General features: G+C 34.1%; 2 protein-coding genes across 2 annotated transcripts; one reads left to right on the top strand and one right to left on the bottom strand.

Moving 5' to 3' along the window:
- The first annotated feature begins 10,029 nt into the window (after positions 1-10,029).
- Positions 10,030-17,413, top strand: LOC123308268. Its single transcript, XM_044890857.1, has 3 exons — positions 10,030-10,314; positions 14,843-15,121; positions 17,107-17,413. Exons 1-3 carry the CDS (start codon positions 10,254-10,256, stop codon positions 17,322-17,324), a joined length of 558 nt encoding a protein of 185 aa, XP_044746792.1. The 5' UTR covers positions 10,030-10,253; the 3' UTR covers positions 17,325-17,413.
- Positions 17,414-18,125: 712 nt separating this feature from the next.
- Positions 18,126-21,855, bottom strand: LOC123308270. The gene is made up of 3 exons (XM_044890858.1): positions 21,620-21,855; positions 19,063-19,299; positions 18,126-18,525 (listed from the first exon to the last, which is right to left on the bottom strand). The coding sequence occupies exons 1-3, from the start codon at positions 21,680-21,682 to the stop codon at positions 18,286-18,288; spliced, it is 540 nt and encodes a 179-aa protein (XP_044746793.1). The 5' UTR covers positions 21,683-21,855; the 3' UTR covers positions 18,126-18,285.
- Between the last annotated feature and the right edge of the window lie 526 nt (positions 21,856-22,381).

Here is a 22,381-nt window from a genome sequence, read left to right as displayed (position 1 = left end):
CAAACAAAATTTCAATGTCAAAATATTTTATTACTCCTCCTCTTAATTGGATACATATATTACAGCGAACCTGCAACGTCTCTATACCTTCCAAAAAAATATTTTTTCTTACTCGGCAAACCAGACCACAGCTTTTATTACCTCCTTGTTGGAAGAAAATTTACGACTTTTTCAACTTTTTTTCTGTTGAGATGATTGAGATGGAGCCAAATCTGGTGAATAAGAAGGGTGTTCTAGTAATTCAAACCCTAAAGCACAAATTTTTTGCATGGCAACATCAGATTTGTGAGCAGGGGCGTTGTATTGCAAAAACAAAACACCTTTGGATAGCTTTCCGCGTCTTTTCTTTTTAATTTTTCTCGTAGAGTGGTCAGTAATGTCACAAAGTAATCTGCGGATATAGTTCTACCCTTATTCAAAAAATCAATCATGATTTCTCCATGGAAATCCCAAAAAACTAAAGCAAGAACTTTTCCAGCAGATTTTTGGACACGAAACTTCTCAGGTCTTGGAGAACCAGAGTGTCTCCATTCCATCGATTGTTGCTTTGTTTCTAGATCGTAGAAATGTACCCAATTCTCATCCATAGTAACAATTCGGTTTAAGAAGTCTATATCGTTTTCAAATCGAGCACAGATCGAACGCGATGCTTCTACCCTTGCACGCTTTTGGTCAACATTCAAACATTTGGGGATCCATTTTGCAGCAATTTTTCCCATGTCCAAATTGACGTGAATTATATGATGAACGCGTTCGTATGAAATATTCTGTGCTTCTGATATCCGTTTTAGCCCAATTCGACGGTCTGATAAAATCATGTCATGAACTGCATCGATATTATCGGGGACTGACACAGAAACTGGCCTTCTCGATTGGTCATCATCTTCAATGGATAACTTACCTTTTTTGAAGCTTGCATTCCAATTTTCCACGGTCGCATACGAAGGAAATTAATCACCAAGGGTATTAAGCATATCTTCGTAAATCTGCTTACCTTTTAAATACAGGTACTTGATGATGGCTCGATACTTTAATTTTTCGATTTTCACAATTTCGGTGGATATCTTCTTCCTTTTAATTTATTGCGTAACTCTGATTTACTTTTTTGACCTCAAACTCCACACTGACACTTCTAATGAGTTATTGTTCGTTGCTATGGTAACGCAATGTTTTTTTATGCATGGAACTGGTCTAGGCTAAATAGATATCAATACATCCTTGTATGTTGATTCAATATTATATTCGTTATTCCTATTCTGATATAAGCACAATCTTAAGCACAAATCGTTTCCAAAAGTCTAAGAATGTGGGAATAATGTATCTACATTTCCTGAATGTTGAAACACTTAACACTTGCCACAGGGTGTTCAAAATGTTGTGTCAAAAAGTAGGTAATTTTGTTTTTTGAACATAGCTTTTTATCAGGGCCGAATAGGAAAAAATGTTATATGAAAAAATTGTTTCTTTTGACCTCAAGAATCTATTGTTCAAATATTTGTACGAGTCAAAGACTCGCCCTGTATATGTAGAAATAGTTCTATGAATTCAAAACAAAAAAATTGACTTTTCTCTCTTTGGTTTCTGCAAAAATATCAATGATGTGGTGATTCCTATACAGACCTACGACTGCTAAATTAGGGTGCCTCGGCTATCACAATAGCTTCTTCAGGTGGATAAAGAGGAAAGTGAAGGTAAACAGTTAACTCATTCAATTATGGGTTTTCATCAAGTATCGGTCTCAGCATTCCTGTAGTTTGATTTTGAAGCTCTACACTACTACGACAAATTCATATGGATCTGAATCGGAACTATACTTCTATCATTTCTTCTTTAGTTCGCTAAGTGAAACGTCTTTCAAACATATTCCCTTGAAGAAGCTGAAGTCTTCACAAACTTCTCGCAAAGAACTAAATCTTGAAAGTTGCACTGAGATGGAGTCCAATACTTCTTGAATGAGGTAATTTTTCAGCATACTTTTTCGGTCAAAATTAAATGCTTCATCATCAGTTTTTTCTCCAGGCATTTTTTATTATTCTTCTCTTTTCGTCTCCTGTGATCTCTATCTGCAATAATTTACCAGCTCTCCAGTTCGAATGATTTCCACGCGTTGCTTATTGTTCTCTTGTTTATCATATATGATTTTTCAGAAATGGGGATTAGAAATATTCTGTTGATAAATAGGGCCTTTCGTTTGCATAAAAAGTGTAGTACTTTGCTACACTCGATTTTAGTATTCGTTTGCTGATTGAATTTACATCAGTGTAGAGGATGTGTAGTTTATCTACATCTCCTTTTGTCTATGTGTAGATGAACTACACTTCCTCCACACTGGTGTAAATCAAATCGAGTGTAGAAAAGTGCTACACTTTTTATGCAAACGAAAGGACCTTATGTTTCAGCGTTTTCAAAATCGAGTAGGTATCCCATGCCTCCGTATTTCTTCAAAGTACTGTTTCGCGTAAAACGCGTAGTGTTCAAAGTAAGTGGTCGACCAAAAAAGGATGAGGTTATCCGTCTTCTGCCTTCTTAAATATGAGCAGTAGATAAATTATTGTTGAAACAAATGCATTTAGTGTTGAGTAGTTTTAGCTAATGTGAACGTGTTTCAACTAAAAACGGATATCAATCTTTAAAGACCCCTGCAGAATTGCCCGGGAACGAGAGTGTGAGCGGGAACAAGAATCAGAAAAATAGTTAAGATACAGATATTTTAAGTACTCATGAGCAACTAATTTCCAGTAATGAGAACGGGAACTGGAAAGTTGTCCAAGTTTCAACTTTTCCGTAACGTTTTTCGTGTTCTCTTACATACCCGTTCATGTTTTCTTTCCCGGGAAATTATGTAGCCGCTTTAACACCAGACATACAACCAAGAGATTAATTGAAAATTAAAAATTGGGGAAAAACCTCTGAAACATCAAATTTGTATATAATTATTACACATTTGAATTGTTTTGTTTGATATCTCATCTCTGATAAATATAACTTAGTAATATGATTTTATCATATCTATTGTTATATTGCTATTATCATTTTTGGGTGATCCAGTGGGATTATTGCGAATGCAGAATGCAGTAAGATTATTATTTTTTCATGATTCAATCATTGAAAGCATAACATAATATGACTAAACTAAATCTAATATATAAAATACTCGTGTCATAGTTTTCGTTACCATACTCCTCCGAAACGGCTTGACCGATTTTGATGAAATTTTTTGTGCTTATCCGGTATCTATGAGAATCGGCCAACATCTATTTTTCATCCCCCTAAATGTTAGGGGTAGTTCACCCCTAAATTTTTTTTTGTATTTTTTAGACAAAATTTTTAATTTCTATTTTTTTATGATACAACATACAAAAATACATACAATCCTCAATTTTCACCCTTCTACGATCAACCCTCATTTTTTAATAGCTTTAGTAATTTAATCATTAGGAAATTATTTATATGGCAAAACAACGTTTGCCGGGTCAGCTATCTATGAGAATCGGCCAACATCTATTCTTCATCCCCCTAAATGTTAGGGGTAGTCCACCCCTAAATTTTTTTTTGTATTTTTTAGACAAAATTTTTAATTTCTATTTTTTTATGATACAACATACAAAAATACATACAATCCTCAATTTTCACCCTTCTACGATCAACCCTTATTTTTTAATAGCCATTTTAGTAATTTAATCATTAGGAAATTATTTATATGGCAAAACAAAGTTTGCCGGGTCAGCTATCTATGAGAATCGGCCAACATCTATTTTTCATCCCCCTAAATGTTAGGGGTAGTCCACCCCTAAATTTTTTTCTATTTTTTAGACAAAATTTTTAATTTCTATTTTTTTATGATACAACATGGAAATTATTTATATGGCAAAACAACGTTTGCCGGGTCAGCTAGTATCACATAATATCTAATATGAACATTTCAATTTCTGAAGTAAACTTCTTTGCATCCTTGATTTTGGTTTTTTTTTCAATAATAAACCTCACTTTATAAAGCAGCATAAACACAAGCCTACCTAATTTTTGCAAAAAGGAAAAAGTTTCTTGAATGCTTAATTTCTCTCATTTTTAGCCTATTTCAGACTTTCAGAGAAAGCATTTCGACTGAATATTCGAATTTAAATGTTCGGACAAAATGTCTCTTCTTCTTTATGGATTTCGAATGAAAAAGTGGGTGCAGTGCGACTGTGTAAGCTTGAGCAGCAAATTAAATAAATAATAAATGAAAATAAAACAAAATAATGAAGCCTTATTGGAAGATAGTCAAAGTTATTTTATTCAGTTTACCCTGAACTTCATTAGGCTATTTCCCTTGAGTTGAATACTCAAAGCTATTTTTCTGTTGAACTACATATTCTCTTCATTGACTATTTGGATGTGATTTTATTCATCTGTAGAATAATTTTCAGAGATGGAAGATTACATACATAGTTCTTTAAATCAGAAAATCCTATAACATGAAAGAAATACATCTAACTATAATATAATAATATAGGTAAGTATAACAGCTCTCTTTATTCGATAAATTCGATATAATATATGGGAATCCTTGCCTCAATATCAACGACATGAAAAGATTTTCAGTTCATCCAGATCAAATTTCATATTGGAGTCGGATTTGTAATCTGAGCATCATGAAAATACTTATAGGATGATGATGGACGGCTCATGTCTTGCATAATCGACGTTTTGTGATGTTCAACTCAATTCCTCTTCTTGGTCAATTCTGGTTGAATAATAAAATTATAATATGGTTCCTGATCTAGAAATTGAATGATCTTTCACATTTACTATTGCGGACCTCACTACAATAGATATAAATTATGTTTGTGAATATGAATGGAGCCTGCTAGAATGAACTGTTCGAATTGTTTGTACAAGGTACAATAAATATGTAGATATTATGCATTACTTTGTTTTTACTGCCAATATAATATTATGGTGAGTATCGTTTGGAACTTTCGTCACATCGTCACCTTCAAACGGTTAAGCGAACTTACGACATGCTCAAAAAAATTCCATAATTTTTATTGTGGAGTTATCGGTCACACCTATTCAAAAGGTACCTATAATGATTGAGAGGTCCAAAAATGAAATTCGGTTGTCCCTTTCTTTTCCTTGAGAATCTTATGGTCCGGTGTATATAGTATTGATGAAGTTGATGAATTGGCTCTATGTTCTACTAATGCACGTAAGTACATACTGGACAACATTGTCCACATATCTGTACCGCTTATTGATTTTGATTAGTAAATTAGGTCCGAAAATTGCATTTGCTATTGAGAAAAGAAAAATTTCTTCAATATGAGCAAAATATACAGTGTGACTCGTACAAATACTTTAGCAGTAGATTCTTGATGTCAATAGAAACACTTTTTTTTTAATACCATTTTTTCAAATTCGGCCCTATTAAAAATATATAGCCAGTTTTCATAATGAGCTGTGCTACCAATAGAAAACAAAATTATCTTCAGAACTACTAGCTAAAACTGTGACACTACACATCTGTAGATCTTAAAAAGAGTAGCATTCGGTCAAAGTACCCTATTTCTCGAATTACACAAATATTTTTTATTCTTGAACACCGAATTACTCGAAAACGGCGCATTTCACGAGAAAATATGAAGAATATACTTTTATTTCACAAAACGTTGAAATATTTATTAGATAGCGTCCAACTTAGTATAATGAGTTGAGTTCTTTGAAGGTTTAGGTATTTTTATGGTACGTAATGGTCATGATGACAATACTGGAAGACATGGCTGATATCTTGTGTTCGAAAAAGATTAATCAAATAAATGAAAAACTATAATCCGAAACTCATTTCATTCGATAAAACCGATTGTGAGCTTGAACTGATAATAAATTTTTTTTATGATTTTTCAACAGCCCGTACCTTTTAAACTGAGCTGATTGGGAAAAAATGGTAAAAAAAGTGTTTCCTTTTTCTTTCTATGGTTTGCGCTCGAGATGATGTTTGTTTCTCGCCCATCGTTCTTCGCATTGAGCATCTGTGTTGTTCTGAAGTTATTTCTTTATCAGGTTGAAAAACTTGTTGATTCTTGTGAAATGCCAGACTCAATTGATTTGTTAATTGATGCGGTTAAAGTTTAACACACGCAGATAGGCTGTTTTTGAAAAACATGCCAGGAAGTTGTATAAAAATAAGTAGTTCAGTGCATATAGAAAATATCAAAAAAAAAACTGCCGACCCATTATTGATATTCACTGGCGTCCACTGTTTATGGAACTCAACAGGCAAGTAAAAGTACCGAAAATGACGCATAAAGCATCTAATGCTCATTTTTCTGTTACTGCTGAATTTCCTCTACTCTGAACTTCTTCAGTTTAAAAGGGACACCATGTATATTTTGAATATTTAAATGAATATTGTTATTTCCAATTCGTTCATAATAAGTTCAGAGGAAATAATATGAAAATACGAGAAATAAATCACTTCACAATTCTATATAGCACGACGACTTATTTCCCATAGTTTGGTGTGAAATTTCTTGTAGCTGTTTGATGTTTGACATGATTCCTCTAAGTTTTAGCAGGCTTCAAACTATTGTGAGTTACGGAACCAATTAACAATTTATAAACTTTCACCTATCCCATACGAAAAACTAATGATAAATATCATCCTATTACTCAGGTGAGTTATCGGAAGCTGAAAAGTTGAATCAGTAAAAAATTCCGATTCATTTGAATTAAAGCTGTGAAAGCAAAAACCTAACAAAAATGCAATATGAAAGACTTGGAAGAAAAAAGGTATCATAAATATGGGATCGCAAACGTTTCGTTTTCGAGATACAGGGCATTAAAGTTGTGAAAACACATAAATAAATTATTATAAATAGAGAGTTTGTTTCGATGTGTCAAAACTAACAATGAATTCATTCATCACAGCTTACTAACTGAATTTTTATGACAATATGGATTCTTCTGAGGATCGTTCCACATTTTATTCTCGAAATCGTTAGCAGATACGACAAAACTACAAGAGAACATAAAGTTTAGTTGAACAACAAACTTCTTTTTACATTTTTTCATATAAAAAGTTGCTCACCATAAAAGTTCTGGAGAAGGACAGATAACAGTGTTCCAGAAAAAATATAGTACAATCTGTAGATTTGCTATCGGAATTAGCATGTCACATGGTGTGAAGTATCAATTGTAATATTTATACCAAATTTCAGTTAAATATCTTGCGGAGTGCAGATACTGTAAGAGAAAAACTTTTTTTTCTTAAAATTACTGAAGGAATCTCCTCTTTTCGTTTGTACCTCCAATTTAGGAATACCCTCTATATTTTTATCAAGGCCCTTCAATTTCACAAAATAATAAAAATTCTGGTTTTCCAGGTTGTCAGGTAGTGGAATATTTCTCACTCGTACGATTAGGAACTAGATGAATGTTTTCGAGTTGCTCAATGCGAAAATCAATCCCATACATTTTTATATCGTCCAGGAACATAAGATGATAATATCTATCAGCAACATATAAGAATAATTCCACCCATTTTCAATTTATAATGTGAGAAATTACAGTTGCGCCATTCTGATTTTGTTATAAAATATTTTCCTGTGATATTCTTCCCAGGAGATGACATAAGTAGATGATTACACAAATAACAAGGTAGGTATTTGGAATATTCACCAGGACGCAACATAATTTTAACTGAACAATGAGTTCGTAGCGCTTACCCAAATCTGAATAATTTTTTAGGTCGATTTTGATTTCGGCAGATTATGGTATCTTTCCCGTGAGCGATATTTAGGCGGCACAAAACTTGTTGTGAAATGAGTGTTGTCATCTTTACGAGGTGTTAAAGATAGATTCTTTTGTATGCGTAAAAATAATCAACTCGGATGGCACCATTCTGACACGCAAAAATTCAGTTCATACAGGTTTTTGAGTTTGATGCGAAGGATTCGAGGACAGTACGAGGATGTATTGATATCTAGTTAGCCTAGACCAGTTCCATGCATAAAAAAAATATTTATTATTATTAACAGTTCTTTATTGGAACAATCCAAAAGGCCATCGACCGAAGTCCTTCAGCCAAGAAAAAAAATATTGCCTTACCGTAGCAACGAACAATAACTCATTATAGTTGTCAGTGTGAAGTTTGAGGTCAAAAAAGTAAACCAGAGTTACGCAATAAATTAAAAGAGAGAAGATGTCCACCGAAATTGTGAAAAACGAAGAGTATCGAGCCATCATCAAGTACCTGTATTTAAAAAGGTTAAGAGGTAAGCAGATTCACAAAGATATGCTTAATACCCTTGGTGATCAATGTCCTTCGTATGCGACCGTGAAAAATTGAACTGCAAGCTTCAAAAGAGGTAAATTTTCCATTGAAGATGATGAACGATCGGGAAAGTCAATTTCTGTGTCAGTCCCCGAAAATATCGATGCAATTCATGACATGATTTTATCAGATCGTCGAATTGGGCTAAAACGGATATCTGAAGCACTGAATATGTCATACGAACGCGTTCATCATATAGTTCACGTCAATTTGGACATGAGAAAAATTGCTGCAAAATAGATCCCCAAATGTTTGAATCTTCATCAAAAGCGTGCAAGGGTACAAGCATCGTGTTCGATCTGAACTCGATTTGAAAACGATGTAGACTTCTTGAACCGAATTGTTACTATGGATGCGACTTGGGTACATTTCTAAGATCCAGAAACAAAGCAACAATCGATGGAATGGCGACACTCTGGTTCTACAAGACCTAAGATGTTTTGTGTCCAAAAATCTGCTGGAAAAGTTCTTGCTTCAGTTTTTTGCGATTGCCATGGAGTAATCATGATTGCTTTTTTGGATAAGGGTAGAACAATAACCAGAGATTACTATTCGACATTACTGACCACTCTACGGGAAAAAATTAATGAGTAAAGACGCGGAAAGCTATCCAAAGATGTTTAGTTTCTGCAGGACAACGCCCCTGCACACATGCAAAAAATTCCTGATTTAGGGTTTGAATTACTAGAACACCCGCCTTATTCACCAGATTTGATTCCATCCGACTATCATCTCTTTCCCCAGCTGGAAAAAAGTTTAAAAGGTCGTAAATTTTCTTCCAACGAGAAGTTAATAAAATCTGTGGAGGTCTGGTTTGCAGAGCAAGAAGAAACATTATTTTTGGAAGGTCTAGCGACGTGGCAGGTTCGCTGTAATAAATGTATCCAATTAAGAGGAGAATATGTTGAGTATTAAAATATTTTGACATTGAAATTTTGTTTGGTTTTATAGTAGGCTAAGAATTTTTCAATATATCCTCGTTTATGTTCGTTTCCATGAACATATCTCTAGCTTAATATTAAGACAACAGTCTACGACAGAGACCAAATCCAATTCATCAAATTTAAAACCTTCAATAGTGTGATGAGGATTGACAGATTTTTTATAGAGGTTGATTGAAAAATCTGTCAAGTGGAAAAAGTAAACTGAGATGAGCAGAATAGTTTATCCTATTATTGGTCTAGTTTAGACTCTAGTTCATGTCATTGTTATGATTGCCCCTTGTATATTGAGAAAGTCTCTACCTTGACACAACGAGAAATAAAATTTTTACATATCGAAGTGGTGAAGGAAAATGTATTGATTAACTCTTATTTATTTTGGTTGAACAAGGTGTGTGCAGAAATTGAAATATCTCAAAATTTTTCACAGACCGAAAACGGTGTAGGGATAAGAAATTATTAGATGAAACCATATTTTTTTAAGTTTTGTATATACCAAAAAAAAAAACCTTAACGGTGGTACTTAGATACCAAACAATGATCTATTCTTGTGACCACACCTATAAATAATTCAAATAAAAGCACTGTATTGTGGAAATCAATTTTCGCAATTCTCTCTCCAGCTTTCATAACAAGCAAAAAAAAATCCAATCAGCCACTTCTCGAAACTCGTCAAGAAGATAACACTAATCTCCGTTCAAACAATGGTGCAATCGCAGATTCTCCTCTAAAACTGATATAGAATCATTGGGACGAAAAAATGATAAAACAGCAGGTGGGGGTCATGTATATTCAAGCGTGAAGGGACAGACAGCGCACCTTTGTCCCTAATAGCAAAACCTTGCTGAAAGCGGAAGTTCAACAGGTGACCATCGCTATTCGACTTTTGGTAACGATGTGAGTCATTTCGGCTTTATTCAGTGAGTGGTGCTGCAGAATAAGAGTATTCGAAAGAGTTTCGAGCCTTTGGGATAAGTGATAGGAAACTATAGATAATAATGGAGGAGCCTGTTGTCACAGTTAATGATTTGCCAATAAGTTTCGTTGTGAAGTATCTCGGTAAGTTTTCGGGTGGTTTTTTATTCAATATGAGTCGTTTATAATGAAAATAGACATGACACACAAAACTTTTTAAGTGATTTCAAATAATAAATACTCCGTATCATAAATTTGTTATTTCGTCAGGTAAATCATTAAATTCCAAATTTTTCATGAACCATCTGTTGACTCAGAAACTGCTGAACTTACTACCAAATAATTTGCTAGACATTTAGATTTTTTTGTTGACCGAATCATCGACATAACTCATCGCAATTTCGGTGCTCTTCCACCCTCCTGATGCACGCTTTAGTGCTAAGATATCTTCACCCGAATCCGCAACCATAGTGGCTCCAGTTCTGCTAAAAGAGTGGCCGGTGTATAACTCTGGGTCTTTTAAACCCACATATTTCGCTATTTGCTTTGGGACACCACCAATAGTGTGCTGGCCAGCATTAAGGGAAATGCACTTTCCATGTCGGTATGTCAAAAAAAATCTTAGGCTTTCTGTTCCAGGAGGCCGAAGATGTACATATTTTCTGTATAACATGCAGGGCTTGAAGCTGCAGCCATCATCGGTTATGGTGAATCTTCTTGTTGTTAAATTTTTTGTTTGCCGCAATGTCACAATAACGTATTTTCCCATATTTTCTACATCATTCATGTTTAAGGAGAGAATTTCGTCACATCGACAACATCCAAAAATCCCAAATATTGTAACATTTTCGCCAGCAACCACTGGTCATCAGGAGCATGTAAAAGAAATTGTTCAGCCTCTTCTTTACTTAATACCTTGGCCTTTTTCGGCGTATAACGCTCATTTTTTCGTTTCAGAAACGCTTATCTATGGCTAATACCTTTTGAAATCTGCAAATGACAACTAAACGTCATATTTTTCAATAAATTTTTTAGGCAAAAGAAACCTGCGAACAGGGGCATTTTCTTTCATTTCCAAGCAGCTTTTCAGCATAGACCATTTTGCTCATAAAGTATTAGGGCTGAATCTAGCTGATAGTTGATTCAAGTAGACCAACAAAACATCTTCAGTTACCCCAATCACACTATTTTTTTTTATGCCACTTTTTGAAGTCGTCGTATTCTCGCTCGTACCTTGAAGCTGATCTTGCAGGTTATAAACTTGAAGCTACACTGCTGGCTGCCTCAATAATTTCTTTTGGTACATTCATTTTCGCTTTCGCCAAAACAAATGTAAAGAAAAATAAACAGACATGTTCGTGGCAACGCTTCCATAGATTACGACATTTGCGACAAATTATTGAGATTTTTTTGGAATTTATCTAACCTTTTTACAAATGAGAAACAAATAAAACATAAAACAATACACGCAAGGTAACGGGTTTTACTGGCTCAAGGAGGTAACTGACTCGCCTGCGGCTCGTCAGTTATATCCTCCATTCGCCAGTGAGTAAAAACCTGCTAACTTGCTAGTAATGTTATATACTATTCCTTTCAAGAATATCTTTGCGATATCTTTACAAATGACTAATCTATTCAGTCAAGTAATGAATGCAAAGAAGTCCTATATTTACCCATACTTGTCAACAACAGATTCTTCCTGTTAAATGATGAAGGTACATGCCATTTCAATTGGAAAATTTGCCTCAAAAAAACGTGAATTCAGTAACGTTGCATCAATTCTCTATTTGTATATTGTTCTTATTCACTTATTACTCCTTTCAATATGTCTATGATTGTTTCTCTGAATAATAATGATAACAATGATTTGTTGAATGAAGTTTGAACTAAATAAGTCGTCTTCTCGATAAAACAAGAGGCGAAACAGAAGACGGTACATTCAAACTCAAGTAAACATTAAAGAAAGGAAATACATGTAACTATCTAGGGATCAAACAGGCTGGACCAATCAAACAGATGAAGAGAGAATGGGGAATTCTCTTCAATTTGGGTTATCACAGCATATGCAAATTTAAACTGAATAATTATGAGTCTCATTCATGAATTTTTCAAATGCACGGCGAAAACTATTCAAAATCATTCTTCACATATGAGGTTTCAAAATTTAAATCGCTTCGTTTCTAGTTAACGAATTGGCAACAGCGTTTACTAGAAAATAAAAAGTACATTGTCTTGCTTATAAAATAACAGCTGTTGATTTACAGCCATCATAAGGCTCGTACTCACTGGCGAGCCTCAACAGCAACCGGCCATAAAAATCCCATAAAATTTTACGACCTTCCTCGTTCGTCGCAGACTTCATAGACAGCCATCTTTGTCTATCTCATCAAGATAGTGTATTTGTTGTCTTTTATTATGAACGTATATTTCAGTCGATGTTGCCAACTTGTGCGATAGAAACGAGCGCTTTAAATTTTGAAAACCCATTTTTATTTTTCATTTTTAAGTACCTACTTAAAATAATTTCTTTGGGAAACGGTTGAAATGGCTATTTCAAAATGTGACGTTTCAAAGATATTTCATAAAAATTACATCATTTTCGTCCGAAGGAGTATTTCCTATTGTCGGAAGAGATTAAAAAGGATAATGAAAACTAGTCGGAACAGCAGGAATCTGATCAAATTATTATTCGGTATAATCTCTTGGACTACCACTGATTTAGCAGCCCTACAAGGAAAAATGCGAACAATGATGACGAATCAACATAAACATCATCCATAAAGCTCACTAGAACGTACGAAACTGCGGAGACATCTTGGGTGTCGAGGAATTGTTGATTTATCCAACCGTTTGTCACAGGAAATTGAACGACTCCGAGAATATTTGATCAACAAGACAGTTTCATCAGAACTTCATCGAGTTATATGTGATGCTGATAGTTTTACTTCGTTAAAGCTGTAATAGGATCACTTAGAAATCGTTGAACACTCAGGAGAAAGAAAAATACGGAAATGGGTTGGCAAACCTTTGCATGAACCAGACCTAAAAGACTTCCAGAATGTTGCTTCCCAAGACAGAAGGCTTTATCATTGCCATCCAGTATCAAGTGATTCCAACAGGCAACTATGTGAAATATATTGTGCCTCAGTGGTGGATGATAGCTGTCGTTATAGCTGTGTGACACATGAAACCATCCAGCCCATCACCGAAGTTCGCGAGCATGGAGTACAAGAATAGAATATTATGCTGTTGCCAAGATTTTGCACAATGAATTGGTATTCTACTGGCATAGCACGCTTCTCACAGATCGACAAATAACTCACAACAGACCTTGCTGAATAATGTTGAAGAAAACTCATCTACTCCTATTTGGCGATTTCAAATAACAATGTAAGTTGAAAGATATCGAGACCATCCCCAATTCTTCATTGTCAGTTCATCAACGGGCCTGATACCGAAGAAACTACCAGAGAATTTGAACGACCAACAGCTTTCTAAGGAGACGAGGAGGAAACATGACTCGATCGACACCTGGGATTCCAAAATAGCTTAATCCTCTTGACATCTAAGATATCTGGAATAAGTGAATGTCCCTCTGGAGAGGAGTGTGAAAGCCGCAAGGCAGAAGTCATAAAAAAACATTTCACAAACATTGATATTGTTTGACAAATGGAAAACCTCATTGTGATTATTATCGCAATTCGTAATTTACTATAATATACATATACATTATGAATTGATATCATTTGGATTACTCATTTCCTTTCTAATTTCAATTCTGATGCCACTTGATGAATTTCATCATATTTGATCTCATGATTTGAGAATGATATCATATACAGCTCAAATTGTTGATTTCAACACATTTTGCAATTGTTTTTTCCAATTTCTAGACCGAAATTTGGTATTTATTTAGTACCGGTTTTGGATATCATTCAGCTCACATTTCGTAAACGAAACTGAATTCGACAGGTAATTAGAGTTGAAATAAGGAGTGATAAAAGCCACATCTGTTATGGAGGAACAAATCTTTATCCAAATTGAAGAGATCGTTTGACAGATTTATATGTGGTAGTTTAAGATCGCCAAACCTTGGAGATAGCAAATATACCTACATCAATTAGAAGATTGTGCACAGAGTTTCAAAGACATCGTTTAGGGTATGGAATGACTTGACTTCTGTGATCAATGCGAAATGCGACAGTTTGAAGACGCACAAAGTACCGCTTTCCAGCCGTGGTACTACTGAGTGCTCAATGATCCAGAAAAATCTATAACCGTTAATGCCTATATTTTGAGTCGGCTCTGTTTTACCAGTGTGCTTTGGTGCCTTGTGTATAAAGTCTATAACTAACTTCTCGAATATTTATGTGCTACTAGATTAATTAATTTGGTAATTATCTGATTATTTTTCTGATGATTTTGTTACTTCCTTGGTTTCATTTTATCAGAAAACACTTCAGGATCAACCTTTAACTTGACGTTTAATACTATTCAATAGCAAAAATCACATACGTTAAATTAAAGAATTCGCACAGAAATCTTTACGAATGAAGATCGAGATAATTTCAAAAACTTTTCTTCTCCAAATAGAAAAGCTTCGATTACGATTGAAGACTTTGCTGTAAGGACCTAAAAATTGTAACTACTGAAATTCTTTTTCTTATTTCAGGCTGGGAACCAGCAAGGGGACTTTGGGGCATGAAAAACACCAGAAAACCTGTGGATACTCTAGTTAACAAAGCTAAGAACTTGCCAGAAAATAACATACTTCCCCGTGTTGTAGTCGAAGTGACTAAAGAGGGTCTTTCTTATAAGGAAATTTCAAAGAAGTCGTCCTCACCATTATCTCATTTCTATGGGGTGAACGAAATTTCCTATGGGGTACAAGATGTTATATACACCAGGGTTTTCAGCATGATTGTTGTTACTGATAAGAAACTGGAGGAAGGTAAGTCAAGTATGGCATTACAAGAAAATAATAAAATATTTCGCATCTCAGGAAGTACATGTTGATCAAATTTTGCAAGATTATTCAAGATATTTAAGAGCCAAGAACTGTATACAGGGTGTTTCCTAATATTATTTCATATGAACATATGTCCTAAACTTCTTACCTTTTGAGATACAGGGTGGTAATGTCTTCAAAATTAATTAATTATTATTAATATCTACAATAACACTTCAGCTATTTTAATGAAACTTGTCATACATGTACTATGAATCAAAAGGCATTTTTTAATGTGTCACTTTTTTTAAAATTTCCACCAGTGGCGTTCGTACGTAATTTGACCTACTTATTTTGGCAGACATCGATGGTACGCCACAGATTTTTCCTGAAATAATAATTATTTTTAGGTTGATGGTTAATCACTTGATTTTTTTCAATCCGATGCATCGTTTTCGCTTGTAAAAATAAAAAACGTCTCTCTGCATTGAAATAAATTAAATTATGTATGTAAGTAAGAATTGGTACTTATCCTAGTGAGCTGTGGCCAAAAATTTGATATTTCTGTTGTCAAGGCGGTTGTCATTATTTCGTGTAACAGTTCATCAGTCTTTAGATTCAGTTCTTCGCGTCTTATTTATTTTTGAAGACTTTACCAGTTTTACCACCCTGTATCTCAAAAGGTAAGAAGTTTAGGACATATGTTCATATGAAGTTTTTTTCTTAAAATGGGCTCAAAAATCACCCCCATAAATATTGACATTCAATTAGGAAACACCCTGTATAGTTTGTAACTCAGATCTGAATTTTGAAGTAAAAGACTGAATAACATGATTTTTACTAGGGCTCCTCTTGTTTCGCTTTCATAAGTGCTTCTTCAGCTACTACAACTTACAACTTGTAGTGATAAAAAATTCATCCTACTGATTATGATATCATTCGGTCTCCTAGGTTCAATTGACAGTTTTCAGCAGGTAATCTGCCACATCAATATTGAAAATATTTTTTTCTTGGGAGCTGTTGGATAGGTGACCCCTCTTATTATGAATTCGTAGAAGCATTCTAAAAATCCTCTCCACGGCAGTGCTTTTCTTTGTTTTATACATAAAGGGTGTTTCAAATTACGCGGTTTTTTTTTAAAATAAATAAAACACATAATTTGCAATCGTTTTCAAAAACTGTTTATTGGTAATTGAAGTATCAGTTATGACATTTATGTACGAAAAATAATATCTGCCAAATGGCCTCCTCTTGCAGCTCTAGAGACGTCTACTCTTTTGTTTAAATTTTAATGAAATTTTGACATAATTAATGTTCTAACTCACTTATGACACGAATTATTTCATTCTTTAGTTCTGGAGTCGATTGTGGATTATTCTTATAGACCTGGCTTCTCACATAACCCCCAAAGAAAAAAGTCCCACGGTGTCCAATCACATGATCTTGGTTGCCAATTGACATCAGCGTTTATGGAGATTATTCGTTCAGGAAATTATTGTTTCAATAAATTAATTGTGTCATTTGCAAAGTGAGGTGTTGAAACCAAATGTCCTCTTTATCAATATTCTGGCCACAAGAATTCGATTATCACCAAACCAGTCTCTTGAAATTTGTTAATAATTCAACCAACAGTGCTTTCAGATGGACGATAATGTAAACCATAAAATTCACGTAATTTTCTAAAAACACTTTTCACAGAACCCTGATTTTCATTAATTAATTTAACAATTTGAACGCGTTGTTGTATCGTGTACGAAGCCATTTTTATAAATGTCGTACATCGTACTTTTTAAATGTTAAAATACCCAGACGAATTCGGTGCGTCATCCATATTTTATTTATTCTTAAAAAAAACCGCGCAATTTGAAACACCCTTTATATTTCAACAGACGATTCCTGAGGTCTAGTGGAACACTTTTTTCTTCACTATTTTTTCCAATTCGGCTCAGTTGAAAAGATGCAAGTTGTTCAAAATTCATATTTTTCAGGACTGACATTCATTTGTCATAGCTTCGTTTGCGAGAATAAACACCAAGCAAGGCAGCTCACATACGCACTTGCAGCTGCTTTTGCGGATTATGCACAAAAAATGAAGGATTCTAAAAAAATAATCAAACAGAAGAAATTTGCCATTGATTTGAGGACGCCTGAACAGCAAGCAGCTGAGGCTTCTGGGGAAGGACAAGATGAAGAAACTGATGCTTGAAACCAAAAGTGTTAATTCTAAGATATTTATTTTATGTGCATATATTATTTTTCATGTTGAAAAGATAGTTATATAAAGAATAGGATGTACCTTATTTTCATTTTCAAATAACCGACGTAGGGTTTGACGAAGGCTGATGGCACTAAACCAGTCCTCTCATTGGCAGGTAAGGTAATAAGTTAATTCGAATTGATTGATTTACATAAGTTCTCTGTATAATTTTTTTAGATTTCCTGAGCAATTCTTAGACATTTATGGCTTCTAAAAGCCTATTATAAGTAGCTACTTCTACTAAAGATAAATTGGTGTTTGACATAGCTGTTAATCATAAAACAGAAGTAGTGCTATCATAATTTCCAGGAAAATATTCAGATATGCGTTTTCAAACATTTGGTGTCAGTTTTAAGGATATATTTCAAATCTCATCTCACCCAAGCACGCTTCGCAGAACAGAGCTACTCTATGCTCTATGCCTACCCCATCTTTACAGGGTTATTCTGTCTTAAGATCACACAAAATTTAATGTATCAATCAAGATATTTTCATGCAATTCATTTTCGTTGGAATATCTGGGATTCCCAGAAAATCTAAAAATTCATTAAATGGAAAATACTTATTAAATTCCTTAATCTCAACAATAAGCATTTTCTTGTCTGACGTGTTTTTTCATATTTAATAGGATTTTCCATGGGTTATCAGAAGTAGGTATAGTCAGCATTTCGCCAAATATTAACCATTTGGCCATTTACAAAACAGTGGATCAGTTTCGGACCTTCAGTCAAGGGAAAACAGTAAAGCACATCCATTTTATCATTTATTTTGATTTTTTCAGTCTTTCCATGAACAACGATGAATACCCCATAACAAATCGATTCGAATACTGGCTCTCCATACAAAAAATAAATGTTATAATCAGAACATTCATCAACTTATAAAAAAATTCTGGAAAACCTTTCGTCTATCATTGTTTCGAACTTAACCTAACTTTACGAGATCTTCTACCCATATTCACATGGGCATTAGTATTGGTAGGAACCTGGATATCTTGCTCAACTTCCGAAACTTCTTGATTATCTTCGATGTGGGCGCTTTCAGTTTCTGCCTCTTCTTCGATGTTTCCAAAGTTTCGGTTCAAATTGTAGAACCTTGGACTATCAGAACAGTCCATAGCCTCGTCAGCCCTGGTACATGTGAAAATTTCCTGCAAATCGATTTATTGATTTATCTTTTTTAGTATTGACAGATGATAGATCGTTACAAATTATCGATATTTCCAGATATGCTTTGATTACCAGTCTTAACAGGTCCTCAAAGTGTCTCAAGTATCAAGTCGTCCTAACTGAAAGTTACTGTTAGATATTGGAAGAAATAGCTTTGTACCTGAATTTGTTTAACCAGCTTCAATAAAAAGTATAAAAGTATTTCTGTTACATGGTAAAACATGATGATTTGAGATTTTTTTTAATCGTCCCACTAGGTGGACTAAGGAGTATCGACTTAAAAAGTTAAGAACTTATTTATGGCCTATTTGGAAAATTTCTTTCGACTGGTTAAGCAAACATACCTACTCACTTCATTAGCGTTTGGTTTCAAATACAAACACAAAAGTACAATACAACTCTAACAAAAAAAAGGATAAACATACTTAAAAAAACTAGCAGAAGAGGAGAAGATATCAATGATTTGTTTCTTTCCATTACTCTATATTCGACAACTTCGAAATGAATCTCATGCTCACCTGATTGAAGACAGTTTCTTCAGGACAGATGAAACTCCACCTGAAAGTCTGGTTGTGGCCATCTGAGTATGTAATTGGAAGACACACGTGGAAGATTTGGCAATCGTTGTCTACGTCAGCATAGTAACCGTAGTCTCTGCCATCACATTGGAAGCTATCGCTGATATCTGTTCTGATACTTGTAGCGTTGCTTGGCAAAGTCAGAAGTTGTGGAGGAGGAATACTTTGTGGCATCACCTGAAAAATGAGGAATTTTGTAAGGAGATCTGCGAATTGTTATTCGCAGAGAGAAAATTCCGCAATAACCCGACTTGAGAGTGTCTGCTGAAGCGACTTGCTGTGAATAAATTCGGAAATTTCGAATTCAAATCAAGAATTGAAAAAAAGGTCCTTTGATTTGGCGCCTCTAATCTCTATCTCATAAAGTCTCAAATGTTACATTCAATACTCACGTTTTATTGTAGAACTCAGAGGCGTAGTCGAAATTTTTTTCAGTCTACCAACATTTGAAGTTACGACTAATCACTGAAGAGATGAAATGAAAAAAATTTTCAACTACGCCACTGACTTCTACATAATATAGTGACTATAAGTATAAATGCTACTTTTTATTTTTCGATATTACTAAGACTTTAGTAGATACAGAGTCGCCAATTAAAAAGGCCGAAAAATTAGTTTTCTCTTATAACTTGAAAACAAAAGAAGATTTGCGATTTTTCCATCACCCATCTCTTGAAAAGCGTGGAAATATCCATTTCTTCCTACTTCCTAGCTCTCGCAGTTACAGAGCTGCGATTTAATCTCAACGAATTTACCCCACCCTATACTATACAGGTTGAGGCTTTGTCTCATTCAAATATTTTAACCGTAAATCCTTGAGATCGAAAGAAACACTTTTTTCGTTTACTGTTTTTTCCGAATCGGCTCGGTTTAAAACATACAGGCTATTGATAAACCATTAAAAAATTTATTTCTAGTTCTGTTTCACAGACTGTTTAATCGAATGAAATGAATTTCGGCATATAGTTTTTTATTTATTCGATTAATCTTTTTCGAACACAAGATATCGCCCACGTCTTACAATTTTTTCATTATGATCATAATGTATCATAAAATTACCAAAAATTCAAAGAACTCAACTCTTGAAATTAAGTTAGATGCTATCTTATGAATATTTGAACGTTTTGTAAAATGAAAGTATTCTTCATATTTTCTCAAATAATGCGACATTTTCGAGTAATTTGATGTTAAAAAATTTGAAAAATTGGGTACTTTGGCTGAATACAACTCTGTTCAAAAGATCCATAGATGTCTAGTGTCACATATTTAGCTAGGTATTCTGAAGGTAATTTTGTTTTTCCAGGGGTGGCACAGCTCATTATGAAAACTTAAAGTCGCTATATCAGGGCCGAATCGAAAAAAAATGGTATAGGAATAAAAGCGTTTCTTCTGAGCTCCAAGATCTACTGTTATAATAAGTATGAGTTAAAAACTCGTACTCGTTTTTTCATTTAAAAAACCTCTGAAGAAACACTTCTTGGAGAAGGTAATATTCTCAGCAATTAGAATTTCCATACAGAAAAACAGAGTTCAAATCATAATTCCAACAATTTGCAGGTTTTCAAATGCAAAAATCACTATGAACTTTCTGTTAAACATTTAGGAATTTCATTATATCTAGGTGATTGGTTTCAATGATCGGCATCAGTAATAATTCCTCATCAAAAGAGATTTTTAACTTGCTAAAAGTCAAAAAATTAGACACTTCCTCATTGTTACGAAAAATTGATAACTATGTTTTACGAAAAATATACTGGTTTGATGAAATTTAATTAAACTTCCATGAATGAAATGATATTAAACTATGGTATGGAGAAACACATATAAAGTTTTCAGGAATTGTATCATATAAAAACTCTATATTTGATATTTTATAAACATGCGCTTAATAATTGCAATTGGCAAATAAAAATTATTCCAAGAACTTATCATAATACAATAATGTCAACTTTGTGTGGAAAAATAATGAAATATGAAAATAGAAACTATTAAAAAAATTTCTTTCAGTTCCTATTTCACCAAAGGTGAAACTTCCTAACATTCTCTGTATGATTTTCAAAGTGAGGAAAAAATCGGACACAATATTTGGTCAGATTTTATAGCAGGTTACGCAAAAAGTCGAATTATACTGTCCTTGCCTTGATTTTGAAAATATTCCACTTGAAAGTTCTTTAGTTTATAAAAAGTTCAGATAGCTTTTTCAGCAAATCATTCATTATCTCATTTAAAGAATCGAAATTCATTCAGTCAAATATAAGATATTATATTCAACTTTTATTTTAGGATTTGAATGTCCATTATTGCCATATTAAGTCTTCTCCAGTCCATTCAGTCCTATTCATTTCATTTTGTGAGTTGTAGGACCATAGAACATCCAAACGATATTTATGGCGGATTGATGAAATCAAGTACCTAGGTACTTTAACTCTTCAATTTGCGATTCTTTCCGGTTTTTGAATGAAAACTATCCAATAGCGTTATATAAGTCGACACTCACCCTAAGCTTCGGTGCACCGTACACAGCACAAAACATAAAAGGCAAAAGCACAACGTACTTCATATTTCTATGAACTTACTAAGACCACCTTTCTTCCACAAAACCTGAACGGATTATGTCACAAGGAACGAAAACCGATTGTCTTTTATACTCGTGTATAGGAACCGACAAATAAATTAAAGAGAAACAAAGAATACAGACGACATGTCCTTATATCCTTGCGGAAGCTCTGTGCTCTTTTACATTTTCGGATGCTACGTACGTTTCTTTGGATGCCGTGCGTGCTTTGGCGTCTAGTCACATATTTCCCACGGGATTTTAGCGTTATTTCGTCTGACCTACCAAGCTTTTTCGGGGCCAAGTCGCGAACGACATATATGGGTTGTTCTGGTTTTTGCTCCTCGATACTTCGTCAGATAGTTCGTTCAAGCTTCATAAGGGATTTGGATTTGGGGCCTTCAACAGCCATACACGAGGAAGACTAAACCCCATCAATCTCAAGTTAGTCCTTACTTACAAAAAATCATATTCTCTGGTTATGGCTTCCGAATATGAAAATTTTGGAATGATTTCGTGTGCACAAATTTTATCAACGTACGAACCGAAAGCAAAACGATTATTTTCAATTTATCGACTGTCGAGGCAACTAAAAACATTTCACATTCGACCTATTTTTACCACGATTGGTTCTCGGGTTCAAAGCTCACGTGAGACTTTCATCAAAGATGTCCTTAAGACCTAAAATGTATTCTATTTAAGATA

Source organism: Coccinella septempunctata, chromosome 2 (assembly GCF_907165205.1).
Source record: "Coccinella septempunctata chromosome 2, icCocSept1.1, whole genome shotgun sequence".
In the NCBI taxonomy this organism is placed as follows: Eukaryota; Metazoa; Arthropoda; class Insecta; order Coleoptera; family Coccinellidae; genus Coccinella; species Coccinella septempunctata.
Note: the sequence above shows the minus strand (reverse complement) of the source record. Positions and strands in the feature narration are given on the sequence as shown.